This window comes from Tupaia chinensis, unplaced genomic scaffold (genome assembly GCF_000334495.1).
Source record: "Tupaia chinensis unplaced genomic scaffold, TupChi_1.0 Scaffold142716_1, whole genome shotgun sequence".
NCBI classification, from domain to species: domain Eukaryota; kingdom Metazoa; phylum Chordata; class Mammalia; order Scandentia; family Tupaiidae; genus Tupaia; species Tupaia belangeri.
The window spans coordinates 6,079,994-6,095,806 of record NW_006202562.1 but is presented as its reverse complement, the minus strand read 5'-3'; the positions used below and the strand labels follow the sequence as shown (position 1 = coordinate 6,095,806).

General features: G+C 40.6%; 1 protein-coding gene across 1 annotated transcript in view; it reads left to right on the top strand.

Annotated features, from left to right (window-relative positions):
• The first annotated feature begins 160 nt into the window (after nucleotides 1-160).
• CFAP61 (cilia and flagella associated protein 61) overlaps nucleotides 161-15,813 on the top strand; it is a 389,757-nt gene continuing 374,104 nt past the window's right edge. Inside the window, exons 1-2 of the mRNA XM_006163629.2 lie at nucleotides 161-214; nucleotides 6,459-6,609. Of these exons, the coding sequence (XP_006163691.1) occupies nucleotides 6,467-6,609 (143 nt within the window). The 5' untranslated portion in view covers nucleotides 161-214; nucleotides 6,459-6,466. The remainder of the gene's footprint in view (nucleotides 215-6,458; nucleotides 6,610-15,813) is intronic.

Here is a 15,813-nt window from a genome sequence, read left to right as displayed (position 1 = left end):
CCACGCCCAGCCTGCGCCCTCGAAAAACTCGCCCCGACCACCGCAGCGCCACAAATCTTTCCGACAACAACCGGGATGCCGGAACCGGAAGCGGAACTCGCCGGCCTAACCTTCGGCCTCCAGCACGCACCGTGACGGAGCAGCGTCGTCTCCGTGGCAACCGCCTGCGCGTCCCCCTCGGCTCGGAGCGCAGCTTGGCCGAGTGACGGGCGAGGTGGGTATCGCGGCGGCCCAGCAGGGACGCTGGGCTGGGCCAGGGCGGCGAGGAGAGGAGAGCAGGCCGGGGCTGCCGCGCCCCTGGGGTGCCCGCGCCCTAGAGCTTTCCTGGCTTTGTCGACCCTGAGGGTCTGCCGCCCGGTTCCCGCTTCCGCACGGCCTCCCAAGTAATCAACTCTAGGCATGGAATTAAAATGGATCTTGGGACCAGTAGATGGCGTAGTGATTACGATGCTGGATTCCTAAGTAGTTAATCAAGGTTCGAGTCCTGGACCCGCAAAATCCACCCTGCACGCGTGTGCGTGCGTGCCCAAAATCTCTACAGGAGAATGGAGGAGAAGGGGTTGCGGCGTGGCCATCTCCCTTCACTTTCTGTCTCTCTGGAGAGGGCATGCACCCTGCGACAAAAATCTCTTTTAAAAAAAAAAAGAAAGAAAGAAAAAGAACCTACGGTGTTTTGAAGCCAGATAGTAAAGGGGAAAAAATGAACGTAAATGAGCTGAGAAACTAGCAAACCACTCTGGCTTGTGATTAAGAAAGAAATGTTTAAATTCTCTTTAAGTGTGTCCTAATTACTTAAATTCTCTTAGCCTCTGTGTCAGCTACAAATCCCGGATAGTATATCTGTGACTAGCGTTAAAGAGAAACACCTAAATGAAATGCTGCGGTTATGTTAGGTGGTATAAAACTTGGCCTGCCTGCAAAAATACATTCATCAAATGTGTGGTCGTTAGGATGATTTTTTTTTTTTTTGATAGGCTTAGTTTTTTGGAGTTTTATGTTAACAGCAAAGATACAGGTTTTCCCCAACCCCCAGAGCACTGAATGTACACACACACACACACACACACACACACAGCCGCGTACACACATGCACAGCCTCCCTACTATCAACATCCCCCACCAGAGTAGTACATTTTTACAACTCACGAATCTACATAACAGCATTATCGCCTAGCGTTCATAGTTTGTGTACGGGTTACTGTTAGTGTCGTACATTCTACAAATTTGGGCAAATGTATAATGACACGTACCCACCTTAGAATAATTTTGTTTGCCAGCCCTTTAATTCACCTCTTTTTAATTGTCTGGTAATTTTAGTTCAGCTTTTTGTACTTTCTGTTTTTATAGGTTTTCATCTTAGGGCACATGCACTTGCCAGAGAGAGAGAGAGTGAGAAATAAATCACCCCCTAGGGGAGATGGCCATGCTGAAATACCTCCTTCTCCATTTTCCTCCTGGGATCGTGGGCATGCATGCACACATGCCCGGCATGATTTTCAAGGCACTGAGTCGGAGATTTGAACCACTGTCAGCCATATTGGAGTCCAGTGACATAACCGGTACTACATCTGTTGGCCCCAATTTAGCTTTTAAAAAATCATCTTTGCTATTTTTCTTTTTTGCCAGAAATACTTATTTAGATAAACCTGCGCATTTACTTTTTTAATCCTCCAGCAGTTTATGTTATATTCTACATCCTCTGATTTTAATGTATTCTTCCTGAAATACATTTTCCTAGCTTTTGCACCCAGATTCTTTCTTTTTTAAGAATTATTTTTATTTGACTTTATTTATTTATTAATTTGCTTTAAATTTGACCAGAGAGGAAGAGTGAGAGAGATAGAGAGAGGGGTACCAGCAGTTAGCGAGCGTAATGGCTATGTCGCTGAACTCCTAGGTAGCCGATTACTTAACATTTCTGTGCCCTAATAGCCTTTTCAGTATAGTTTCTTATACACACCTCTAACACTACTGGTTTAATTGTAATATAAATATTTGCATATTTTTCCCTCTATTAGACTGTGTACTTTCTGAATCAGAGCTCATATCTTATTCATAAGTGATTTTTTCATTTAAAATTTTATTTATTTATTTTTGTAATAGTGTGCATGCATGAGAGAGAAAGAGAGAGAGAGAGAGAGAGAGGGATGTGAGAAAGCAAGCTGCCAGGTCTGGGATTTAAAGCGTGCTCGGCCATATAGGAGTCCAGCACCCTCAACCACCATGCCACCTGCTGGCCCCACACCCAGGTTCTTTCAGTGGTAATTTTTTCATTCTTTTTTTTTTTTTTTAAGTTTGACAAATTTATTGGTGTTTTAGTAAAGGCATTTGTTTCAGTCACTTTTCTCTCCCACTTGACCATTAGGTTAATATTTCATTTGGGTCAAGAAAAAAATGTAGGAGAGGGATGTTATTTTAACACACAATAAAATGGACAAAAATGGACCATCTACCTAAATGAAAGTTAAAGTTGAATTCCTGTATCTTGACATAATTAAATCAGGTAAACACTAATAGTTCTATATGTATTTCCATTGTTTTACATTTTACCTGGGGTTTATTCTAAACTTAAATGCAAGTGAACCAAGTGTTAGGAATATACATAGGCTGCTTCTCTGGATTTACTACCTAATAAAAAAAGTTCAGCTATTAGTTATGACCAATATAATAGTCTCAAACTACCTCCAAATTGAACATTGTAGGAGTTTTCAGGGAAATCACTACACACTATATGTTTTAGTCTGTGACCATGCTTTTAAAGATGCTTATAACTCATATTAAAGAGAAAATTCATATACAATAGAAAAACACTATATAATAATATTACATTATACACAAACCTAACAAGTGTATGTGGTGAGAAGTTCCATAAAGTATGTTTGAAGATGCATTTTCTCTCCATTTTCAGTACCTAAAGTGTGCTTTTGAGAGGCCACTGTCAATACATATATATGTAAAATAAGCCATGTACATGTACCAATAAGAAATCCTGTAGGAAATTCAGTTCAGATTGGATTTCACACGTTAATAATTTAAAATACAAAGTTACAGAAAGTAATCTTGTTTCCATCTTCATACAATGGTAAATTTTCTTTTTGATGTTTATACCTTTTAAAAAGAAAATAGCCAAATGCTTAAAAAATATATATGTATATGGAAATTTTGGGTGGTGGTTTTTATTTTAAAAGAAACAGCTTCCTTATGATTTGCCTCCAGTTCTGTTGGAAGTGCTTACAGGACCTGGCTAATAAACCAAACCAAAAGAAGCACATTCAAAATCCTGATTTACTGTGGTAGCAAATGGTTGTTCATTGAAGACAAATGAAGGTAGACAAGTCTCATTAAGGTGAAGTGGCCTATTTGAAATATTTAATTTATATAAAATTTTTATTTTTTTTAAAAGAGCTAAGCTTCTATATTCACTGATAGCAATGCAATACCTAGTTTATGATGACTAGAAACAAAACAAATGTATAAGGACTAAAACTAGAAACTAAATTTAGTTTCTGTCAATAGTGCAGTAACATGTACCTCTCAATACAGTACTCCCTCTCTCTATAAGGCTGTTCCTGGGAGCCAGACAGTTTAGGTAATGAGGGAGTTAAGGTTGAGTTACGGCTTGCAGTTATTTTTTTTAAAGAATTATTTTAACTTTGGGGACCAGCAGTTGGCATAATGGCTATGTAGTTGATCGCAGTTTGAGTCCTGGACCCGGTGACTTAAACTCACCCCGGGAACGTGTGCATGTGTGCCCAAGATCCCGAGAGAATGGAAGAGAAGGGATTGCGGCGTGGCCATCCCCCCTTGGGGGGGGTGTGTGTGATTTCTTGCTCTCTGTCTCTCTTCTGTGTTTCTTTCTGTCTTTCTGTCAAGCGCTCATGCCCTATAGCAAAAACCTCTCCGCCCCCCCCAAAAAAAGAATTATTTTAACTTTATCATTATTATTATTATTTTCCAGTTTAATCAGAGACAGAGAGAGAAGTGAGAAAGCAAGGCACTAGGTCCAGGACTTGAACTGCAGTCAGACATGTGGGAGTCCAGTGCCTTTAACCATCACACCACCTGCTGGCCCCAACTGCTCGCAGTTTTAAATAGACAATAACTTTTTGCTTCCCTCTTAATGTGCTAAAAGTTGTGTCTAAATTCTTAAAAAGATACCATTTCTGATTTATTATCTGTAACTTTTGGAAACTAATCACATGAAACTACAAAATTAGTCATGTCTTGAAATCTGCATATAAAACATAAATTTCAAACTCTCATTATAAAACATAATTTCAAACTCTCATTTACTAGTGTACCACTCAATCTTAAAAAGAAAATGAAAAAGGAACAAAAGGCAGCTCTAAAGATAGTTTTATACCAACTCTTTTAAAAAGGAAACTGTTCTTTTAAGTCGATACCCATCCTACCCCCGATTTCAAAACATTTCATCATCTTAGTCATGGACATTTGCAAGATGAGATTTCATATTTCGCTCCCATAGCTTCTGGTTGTCAGAAAACCTGTGCTGTCCTTTATTGAAGGCTATTGGTCCGCCTGACGTTGGTGTGACCCTTCCTATATTCTTCATCCTCATCTCTGCTTCTGGAGGCATCTTCTCTGGTTCACTGTCTTCATCTTCATTAAAAACCCCTTGGTTCCAAGTGTTTTTTTTTTTAACACAGAAATGATACTGAAAATTTAGTCCGACACCAGAGAGTACAGCATGCATGGAAAAGGGATGACTGAAATGATTCCCTAGGAGTTAAATAGTCACAGCTACTTTGGTTCAGATGCGTTTCTAAAACATGAATGTTAAATCTGGCTCAAACTTCAATATCTAGTGTGACCTTTTAAAAAATTATTTATTTAATTTATTATTATTTAAAATTTTTGCTATAGGGCACATGCACTCACTAGAGAGACACAGAGGGAGAGAGAAAAGGAAAGTTAGAAATCAAGCTGCCAGGCCCAGGTCTCGAACCATGGTCAGCTATGTGGGAGTCCAACCCCTTAAGCACCATGCCAGTTGCTGGTCCCGTATTTAATTCACAGTTTGGAACCAGTAGATGGCGTAATGGTTAGGTCGCTGGACTCCTACATAGTTGATCGTGATTCAGGTCCTGGACCTGGCAGCTTGAAATTCATGCCAGGCATGTGTGCATGCCTAGTATCCTGAGAGGATAATGGAGGATAAGGGACTGCAGCGTGGCCAACCCCCTGGGGATGATTTCTCTCTTTCTGTCTTTATATCTCCCTCTGTCTCTCCAGTGAGCAATGTGCCCTTTAGCAAAAAATCTCTCTTAAAAAAAAAAATTAGTTTGTTCAAACCTGAGTTATCTGCCCATTTATTTAGGCAAATAGGCAGTCTCAGTGATGTGGCCAGAGATGTGTTAGTGCCAGATTGAAACGAAAACCTTGAACTAACTGGGACCAGCAGATGGTGTAATAGTTATAGTCACTGGACTCCTACATAGTCGACCACAGTTTGAGTCCCGGACCTGGCAACTTAAAACTCATGCTGGATGCATGTACGCCTGGTAGCACTGGGACTTGGAACCACAGTGGGTTGTGTGGAGTCCAGTGACATAACCATTACACCATATGCTTGTTGGCCATATTGTTCTTAGAGGCAACGACGGTGAGAAAAAATCGCCCTGTTTGAGCTCATTGGCTAGCATGTAATACATTGATTTTCCCCTGGAATGGCGGGAAAGAGAGAGGGAGAGAGAAAAAGAGAGGGACAGCAGACATTGAGACACAAGACATCAAAATCAGGCTCGTGGCCCTACCATTTCTGTCGGCGGCATTTCCCAAAGTATCTGTGGAACGTGAGAATCCACCGTTCCTGCCATTAGAGACACTACTCAGAAAAGACGTGGGAAAGGCTGGCTTTTATGAAGAAAGCAGGTTATTCTGTCATGAGCTGCTCAGTGACTCTGATGGGCTTGGCCCCCTGGGGCAGGCTAGTGTGAGCTGAGCTGCGTCCCGCACTTATTTGAACATTTTGTCTCCAGTGATGGCTCAGGGCTGCGGTCCTTCAGGGCTCAAGTTTGGGGAACTCTGAGCATGGACAGCAGCTGTCCGTGCTTCCTCTGTAACTCAACCACGTGCTATCGTGGCCGATTAAATATAAGAGGACGCTAAATGAGTAAATAAGTCCTTTCAATGTTTTCCATTCCTATTGTTAGAATACTTAAGGTAGCTTTGTTGGAAACAAAGAGTACAGTTGCGGCAATCTCTGACGAGCCAATTCTTGGAAACTTCATTTTCCCATGGAGAAACATGTCAGCTGGCTTTCAGTGACAGTTGTCACACACTACCCCAGGGGGAAATGGGCTGCACCCTCATTCCCATACCACACTCCTCCTGACCATATGGACATGGGATTCATGTCTGACTTTGTGAGCTCTATAGACGAAACTGGCTTGTCATCTCAGATTAATAGCTAACTGTTTTCTCTCTTTCGGGGACAGGATAAAAAATGTCAGTACTTACTTCTCCAAGAGGAAAAGTAGAAGTGGTTCACTGCCGAAGAACAGAGTCGCATGATATTTATTGTATCAAAAACCTCATTAGGAAATTTACCCAGAAGCTGTTTGGGAGGCTTAATATCATCTATCTTCTGTAAGTACATAGCTATGTAAGCTCAAGAGCGTTTCTCACTTTCATCACATACCAGGAAGGGATTGCACTTGTTTGTCCTCATCAGACTTGTAGTGAGGATATGGGCAACTCGTGACAGAGTGGAAAAAAAAAGTGTAGCAAAAAAAAAATCTCTGAGATGAACCAGTCTCTATGCCTTGTAACAACATGCAGATCAAAAAGATTTCTTAGGACCAGCAGATGCGTAATGGTTACGTTGCTGGACGCCCACATAGTCGATCCTCGTTTGAGTCCTAGACTCAGCAGCTTAAAACTCATGCCACATGTGTATGCGTGAGTGCCCAGGATCCCCAAAGAAGAATAGAGGAGAAGGGATTGCAGTGTGGCCGTCCCCCCATGGGTTGATTTCTCATTTTCTGTCTTTCTGTCTCTCTCCATCTCTCTGACAAGTGCACATGCCCTATAGCAAAAATCTCTCTTAATAAAAAAAAAAAAAAAGTCGTCCTGCAACTTCCACTGGGTTTCCTGGAATGCTCTCTCTCAGAACCCAAAGACCATATGGACAAAAGCTCAAGTCACATAGTTGCATGCAGGATCTATATTTGACAGCCTCATCTAAGCTCCCAACCAACAACTGCTAGCCTTATCAGTGAGCCATTTTAGACATTAAATCTTCAGATGATTCCAGCCATAGCCACTGTTTGACTGCCATCATATGAAACATGTCAGGTAAAAACCACTCAGTTGAATCCGGTTAACCTGTAGACCCATGAGAGATAATATTAATTTGTTATTTTATTCCACTCTGTTTTGTTACACATTGATGTGTAACAAAAGGTATTAATATATATTAATTGGGCTGGCAGGTGGCATGGTGGTTAAAGTGCTGGACTCCTATATGGCTGACTGCAGTTCAAGTCCTGAACCTAGTGGCTTTCTCACTTTCCCTCTCTCTCATTCTCACTCTCTCTCTGGTCAAATTGAAAAATAATAATAAAATTAAATTTAAAAATAGACTATATGTTAACATGATTAGGATAACCATTAAAAGAATAGGCACAGGTATTATAACTTTTAATCTATAGATGGAAAAGCAGAATGAGAAATGGAAAAAAAAAACCCTAAATCTAAAAGAAAGCAAGAAGGGGAAAAAGAAGAAATAAAAAAATATAGTATATATTAAAATAATAAAATAGAAAAAAATTAAGTATGCCAGTAATCATAATGAATGTATCTGGAAAAAATTCTTCAGTTAAAAGATACCTAAGGTATAAAGTGACAGAAATATCTATTTTTTGCTCATAATCAAAACTGTATTGAAAGACTGACACCAAAATAGGAGATCCTTATATACCTTAAAAAATCAAACATCATTACATCATCTTGGCAGATTAAGTAGAATTACTGGACTTATGATAAGGCTTTCTGTGAGAAAACAACAAATTCAGCAAGTTGTATAGATAACAATCCACTTTATAAACCATGATGGTGAAACATTAACAACCAAAGGAAAAGTTGGTGACACTCTGCTAGATGTTGTGGTTGAAAATAATCTTGATATTGATGGTTTTGGTGCGTGTGAGGGGACCTTGGCTTGCTCCACTTGTCACCTCATCTTTGAAAAGCACATATTCGAGAAGTTAGAACCAATCACTGATGGTGAGAATGACATGCTTGACCTGGCGTTTGGGCTAACAGACAGATCACGTTTGGGCCGCCAAATCTGTTTGACAAAATCAGTGGACAATATGACTGTTCGAGTACCCGATGCAGTGGCCGATGCCCGACAGTCCATTGACATGGGCAAGAACTCCTAAACTAGAATAAATAGGAATATTTTAATGAAATGTTATCTATTTTTATAATAATTATTTCTTAATATAAGGACATGAGAATGTGGATGAATGCATTTATTGTTAGGACTGGCTTTACTAGTTTAATTCACCTTACGTAACTACTGAATTTTGCATTTTCAGAACTGAAAACGTTCCATTTTTATTTTGGTTAAATTATAAAAACGTCAGTCGAACATTAGAAAATAGTTCATATGGTAAATATTTTACCTTACATTTGTTTAGCAACTTTAGCAAAATGTTTTCACATAATCTTACGTCTGTTTACCTAAAAGGTAGTTTTAAAGGATATTATCTTTCTTGTTTGATGTGGATAAGGGCAAAGCTCTAAAATGGTTTGTCTAGATCCATACAACTAATTAGAAAATCCGTATTAGAATTTGTGTCGTGTACCAGTTAAAAGCCCTATGTTCAGACTGAAACAGGAAAAATGAGAGCATCTTATATGTAGAAGTTGTTAGATGTGAATATGTCTGGTGAAAATATTTAATTGTTCAGTGAACTGTTTAATTTCGAAGACAGTAATTTACTTCATAAATACATATTTCAGAATTTTTGTTTAGCAAAAAGTTTATCTGAACTTAGGCATTATAACACTATCAGAGAATTTGATCTCTGTTTAGACTTAAAGTAGAGGAATAAACTGAGATGTCGTTGTTTTTATCAGTGGTGCCCTGGATCAAAAAAGAAAAAAAAATCACCAGGACCAGCAGATGGCATAGCAGTTATGTCACTGAATTCCCATGTAGTTGACTGCAGTTCGAGTCCCAGACCCAGTGGCTTAAAAATCATGCTGGGCAGTGAGGACTAGCAGCGTAATGGTTATGTTGCTGGATTCCCATGTGTTCGACCGTGGTTCTCGTCCTGGACCCTGTGGCTTGAAACTCACGCCGGGCGCAGGTGTGTGTGTGCCCAAGATCCCGAGAGGAGAGTGGAAGAGAAGGGATTGCAGCGTGACCATCCTCCCTGGGGGGTGATTTCTCGCTTTCTGTCTCTCTTTCTGGCGAGCGCACATGCCCTATAGCAAAAACCTCTCAAAAAAAAAAAAAAAAACCTTGCCGGGCACATGTGCATGCGGCCCTACAGCAAAAATCTCTCCAAATAAATAAATAACCAACCTCATGCCAATAAATTTGAGAACTTAGGTTCCTAGATAAATAGAATTTCCTAAAACTAATCTAAAAAAATGATAAAAACCCATTAAATTGAATGGGTAGTTTAAACTCCCCCCACCAATAAAATTACAGGCACAGCTGCCTTTACTAGTTAGTTTTACCAAACATTCAAGGCTTAGGTGCATTCCAGCTAAATCAGACTTGGGAGCATTGAAAGGTAGAGAATACTCTAACTCACTCTAAGAGGCTAGCATAATGTTAGTACCCAAATCATACAGCAGCAGTGTAGGTAAAGAAGGCTCATGGCCAATCTCATATAGATTAAGAAATGAAAACCACATCTAGTCTTGCTCATGAACATGTATGCAAAACTTCTAAACAAAACATTGAGAAAGGTATTTAGAAATGAACTAAAAACATAATACAGTTGTTTCTTGGTATCCTCTAGGCTAATCGTGGGTCCCTCCACAGATACCAAAGTCCAAGGATACTAAAGTGCCTTATGCAAAATTATATAGTTTTTGCATATAACCCATGCACATCCTCCTGTACAACTTAAATAATCTGTAGATTATTTGTAAGCGCTTATATAGCGTCAATGCTATATGAATAATTCTTATATTGTTTAGGGAATCATGATGATGGGAAAAGTTGGCATATGTTCAGGACAGAAGTAGCCAACTTTTTTCAAATATTTGATCCATGGTTGGTTCAACCCTTGAATGTGAAACCCATGGATATAGAAAGCCAACTGTGTGTCTTGAACAATCAAAGTATTCAAGGTTGGTTTAATATTAGAAAACTGGTTAACTTACCACTTTAAAAGGAGAAAAAAACTATAGTAATCAAGATAAACCAAAGGACGTTTGATAAAAACCAACAGTTGTTCTTTGCAATGATTATAAACAAAATATAATATGTGGGCCAGCTGGTGGTGTGGTGGTTTAAGATGGCTGAACTGTGGAGCTGGAAGTCACATCCTGATTGTGGTCTCAGTCCCTGGCCTGGTTGAGCTGAAAACACTGAGTGTGTGTGTGTGTGTGTGTGTGTGTGTGTGTGTGTCCGCAGGATCCGGATGGGCTGGAGTCCTGGAGGAAGGGTATTGTAGCATGAGATAAGGGTGCTTCAGTCTTTCACTTTTTCTCCATCATACATGCACAGACTATCACAATGAAAAGTTTTAAAGAAAAAAACATATTAGGATCTGAAAGGAAAAAAGAAAGGTTTCCCTGTTTGCTGATTGCATGTTCTCTACATACAAAATTCCTCTGCCCATCTGTCTCTTTGTCTCTGGTAAGCACTCACACACACTGGTAATTAAAAAAAAAAAAAAAAAGGAAACAGACCTCCACGTACTGGAAAACTTGATAACTAAACGAGAATGACGGTCATCAGTGGGTAAGGATGTGCCATTCAATACATGGTGCTGGAACAATTCGTTATCCATATAGAAAAGGAAATAAGTGTAAATATCAACCTCATGTTATACAAAATATTTCTGAAAAATCAGTTCTGGGTGACTATATGACCTAAATGTGAAAAACATCTGACATTGATGACAGAACCCCCGGGGTTCCAAATTCCTTTCTCCAGCGTCCTGCATGCTCCATGTCACCCGTTGGACGCTGAGATACTTCACACCTAGCCTGAGCTTCACCTGCCTTCCAGCTACTCTTCCCACACTTTCCCATCTCAGGGACTGTCTCAGCCCCCAAGCCTTGGTACCATCTTCATGTTTTCCTGTATATCCCACGTTAGCAAAGGCTGTCAGCTCCACCTGGCCCGGGCAGGAGGGCAGAGGATTAGGCTGTCTGCATGATGACCAGTTCTTCAGCTGTCAGCGGCTGAACCTTTCAGGAGGTATTTAGAAGATAAGAGTGCAGAGGAGGTGTTTATGTTGCAATTGGGACTTTTTGTGTTTTTTTTTTTTTTAAGAATTGTTTAATTTTATTTTTTATTTTAAAGTTTGCTATAGAGCATGTGTGCTTGACAGAGAAAGAGAGAAAGAGAGCGAGAGAGTGAGAAAGCAAGCCTTCAGGTCTAGGACTTGACCATGGTCAGTCACGTGGGAGTCCAGCGTCTTAACCACCATGCCACCTGCTAGCCCCACCTGGCACCTTTCTATGGATTTTTTTCAAAATGGTTCCACGGTTCTGTGACCACATTGGCATGGTTAAATTCCCAGGACCCCAGAGAAGACCAAATGGATGGTGCCATTACTTACAACAGTATTGTGAACTTGGTAGAGTGGATGTTGAATGATGTTTTTATTTTTATTTACTTACCTATTTATGTGAATCGCCAGAGGGTATGTGTGTGTGCTGGCCAGAGAGAGACAGAGGGAGAGGGAGAAAGCACCCCCCCACCATGGAACGTGGTCATGCCACAATCCCTTCTCCACTTCTCCATCCTGTAGGGATTTGGAGGCAAATATGCACATGAGCTTGGTGTGTTTTTCAAGTCAACAGAACCATGACTTGAATTGTAGTCAGCCATGTGGAACCCAGCTCCCTTACCAAAAGGCCATGGTGTCAGCCCTATTTTTTTTAAATTAATATCATTTTGCTTTAAAACCCACACCATCTTGCTTGCTTGCTTTCCTTTCAATTGACTATTGGGTACATGCACTAGCCAGAAAGAGAAAGAGAGAGAAAGTGAGAAATCACCCACTGGGAAGGATGGCTACCTGCAATTTCTTCTCTATTCTTCTCTCAGGATTTTGGACTTGTACACACATGTGCTTGGCATGCTTTTCAAGCGGCCAGGTCCAGAACTAGAACTGCACAGCCAGCTGTGTGGGATCCAGCTGCCTTAATTGCCATGCCACCTGCTGGAAATTAAATTTAATTTTTATCTTTTAATTCCATTTTCCATGAACTTTTTGAAGTTCCCTCAAAATTTTTCAAATCCTATGCATATGTCACATACCAATTACCTCAAAGTTTGGCTTTTGGCAGTCTGTTATTTTGGAAGTTAAGCTTCACCTCTGCTAGGTCTTGGTGTGATTATGAGGGTACCTTGAACCCATGTGTAGGAGATGTTTGTTGAATGGAAAGATAAGAATGTATAAGTTATGTCATGTGAGAAGTGGGTAGCAAAAGAAGTATGTTAAAATGGAATCCCTGGAACTAGTAGATGATGTAGCAGTTATGTTGCTGGACTCCCCTATGGCTGACCTCAGTTCAAGTCCCAGACCCTGTGGCTGAAAAATCATGCTGGATGCATGTGCATGCCCAAGATCCCAGAAAGAGAATAGAGAAGGGACTGTGGCATGGCCATCCCCTGTGGAAGGTGATTTCTCACTTTCCCTCTCACTGTGTCTGTTTTCCTCCCTCTCTCCAGCAAGCGTATGAGCCCTAAGGCAAAAACCTATAAAATATAATTTAAAAAATAAACAAAATGGGATCTTTAAAATGGAAAGGGTTAAGCCTACTTTAGAAAATAGCACATTTTCAAGAGGGAAAATAAATTTACATTTTTATTAATGTCTTGGAGTTCTAAAGAAGCTGCTCCCAAGCCCACTGTAGTCTTTCTTTGTTTTCACCCTCGCCAGGCCAATTTCAGAGACTAATGACTTATTTTACAGGCGTTTCTAAAAACAGTGATTCTTCTTCTAGTCTTTTTAAATTTTGGTTTTGTTTTATTGACTACATGCTCAGTTGCAGAGATACAAGAAAAAATAAAACAGATTTCACCTAAAATCCAGCCAAATTTTAGAGGAGAGAATGAGTAGGCTGAGCATAGCAGAGAATTGGGGAAAGAGCTGCAAAAAAATCGCCCACGTTGAGTGCAGACATCACAGCGGTGCTAAGGGGAGGGAGCGTAGGCCAGGGGGCCGCTCTGCACGTGATGGCTACAAAGGAACACCGAGATCTCACTCCTCCGCTAGGTTAAACCAAGCAGAAAAGGCAAGTGTTGTTTCACCAAGGTTTCTGTCAAGTTTAGTTAAATAAAATACATTCTGGCTGTATTTGGAAAATTCCCTAAACCAATTGAATTAAAGAGGCATTACTCTAATGAAAAGAGCTCTGATGTCTATTGCTGGATAATATCTTTGAGCTTTAATGTATTTTGTATGAAATACAAATATTTGTGTGTGTGTGTGTGTGTGTGTGTGTGTGTGTGTATGTGTGTGTGTGTCCGTCCCCGTTCTATTAAGAGGGTTCCTTTAGTTTGGATTTGGCTTTTTACAAAGAACAGTTTAAAATCCAACTTTTAAAAGCATGCCTTTCCCTTTTACCTTTTTCCTCCTCATCTCTCCCTTCTTTGCTTCCAGGATGATTTTTATCTGTGCTGTAGAGCTACTGGTTAAGAGGTAACAAGTGCAAATCATATGCACAAAAAGATAATGCAACCAAAGTTACTTTTTGCAGTTAGCTATTTGGAAATTGCAGTGCATTTTCCCATTGAAATGAAGTTATTGGTGGCTGGCTTCCCAGGCCAACCCACAAAGGCGTGTTTAATCTATAATGTCTGTGTGCTCTAGCACTGTGCTAATTGTACTAGAGAACCCAGCCACCAGCCAAAGGTTCCCATGGATAAATGCATTTCAAGTTAGACTTGGGATTCCAGGAACATATTATCCCTGATTTCCTGAGAGGATGCTGGCTGCCCTGTTCCGATTCTTGCTCACTACCACCACCGCTACTGTAGTAGCTGGCATATTCTCGTCTGATTTAGAGGGCATACTCTCAGTGTAGGCCATAGGTCATGGTTCTGGGAGCCTGCAGCAAAGAAGCCCAGTGTCCCAAGTGTCAGTGTAATGAAGGCCAGGGCCTCGGTGAGTCAGAGGGGAAAAGCTGTGGTCCTAAAGCCTCCTGCTTACCGAGTCCTCTGCGTGGATACCACAGAAACCAGAGGGACAGGCTGCCTCCTTCCTCAATAGCCGGGGCGTGAACAGGACTTGAGCACCCTTAGAAAACGCTGCCAAATATGTACTTTCTCCCACGGGTGTGATCACACGTGGCTGCCTGCGGGCCTCAGAGAGGGAACAATGGCTGTAGGTGCTGAGATTGACGTCAGAGAACCCCATTTCTCAAAGATGGCCCGCCCAGCTGGTACCAGGGCCATCCTACTTGATACAGGCGGTTTTGTTTTAAGTGTTACTATGTTCATTTTTAGATTAGAAAGATACTGGTTTTCCATTTATGGTACTGATATCAACTTCCTGTTTAAATACGCTTTTTAAAGACAAAAGTGAGTTGATTTAAAGAGAAAATTAGGTCAAAGCACGGGAAGTGTGCATGTGTGAGAGACTGGTATTTAGTGACCTGCTCTGTTAGGCTCATACACTGACCTGGAGAAGCAGGCTAAAAGGATGTAGATTCCACATGCTTCCACTAAAAAAATGTGCCTAAGTCCGCTTTACCATACAGCTACCCTTAAAAGAGGTTAAATCTGGAGAGCAAGAAACCAAAATGTTGAGAATGATTGGTTATGGGAGAAGGAATTAAAGGTGATTTTTCAAAAATAGTTTTTTCTCTTCTGGCTTGTATTTCCTCATTGTCTGTACTGACTGGAAAGCATGTACAGTTTCCTGTCTATTCTTCATTGTCTCTTTTCTTCCCCCTCCTTGAAGTTTAGGCAGTCGTCCCCCTATTCCCCTCAATCAGGAAAATGGGTAATTCCTGCCTTTTTAGTTTTTTTTTTTTTTTGTAGGAATATTTAAATATTTTCCCTGCAATTTAAGATACCAGTAGGTGTCATTCAGCTGAGAACAAGTGAAAATTGCAATTCAATTTGTATATACATAAGAGCTATATATAAGTTATATGTAAGCTATGTGTGTGTGTATGTATATACATATCTATATGTGTATATATATATATATACACATATTTATTTATTTTAGGTTTTTGCCATATGGTATGTGTGCTTGCCAGAGTGAAAGTGAGAAATCAACTCCCAGAGTGGATGGCCACACCACAGTCTCTTATTTATTGTCCTGGGATTTTAGGCACACACACACAGACCCAGTGTGATTTTTTTTTTAAGCCACCAGATCTGGGACTCGAACTGGGGTCGACCGTGTGGGAGTGCAGCGCCTTCACTGTGCCACCTGCTAGCCCTCTTTTTTTTGGGGGGGGGAGAGGTTTTCGCTATAGGACTTGTGCGCTCGCCAGAAAGACAGAGACAGAGAGATAGAAAGCGAGAAATCACCCCCCCCAGGGGGGATGGTCACGCCGCAATCCCTTCTCCTTCATTCTCCTCTCGGGATCTTGGGCATGCATGCACACGCACCCGGCGTGAGTTTTAAG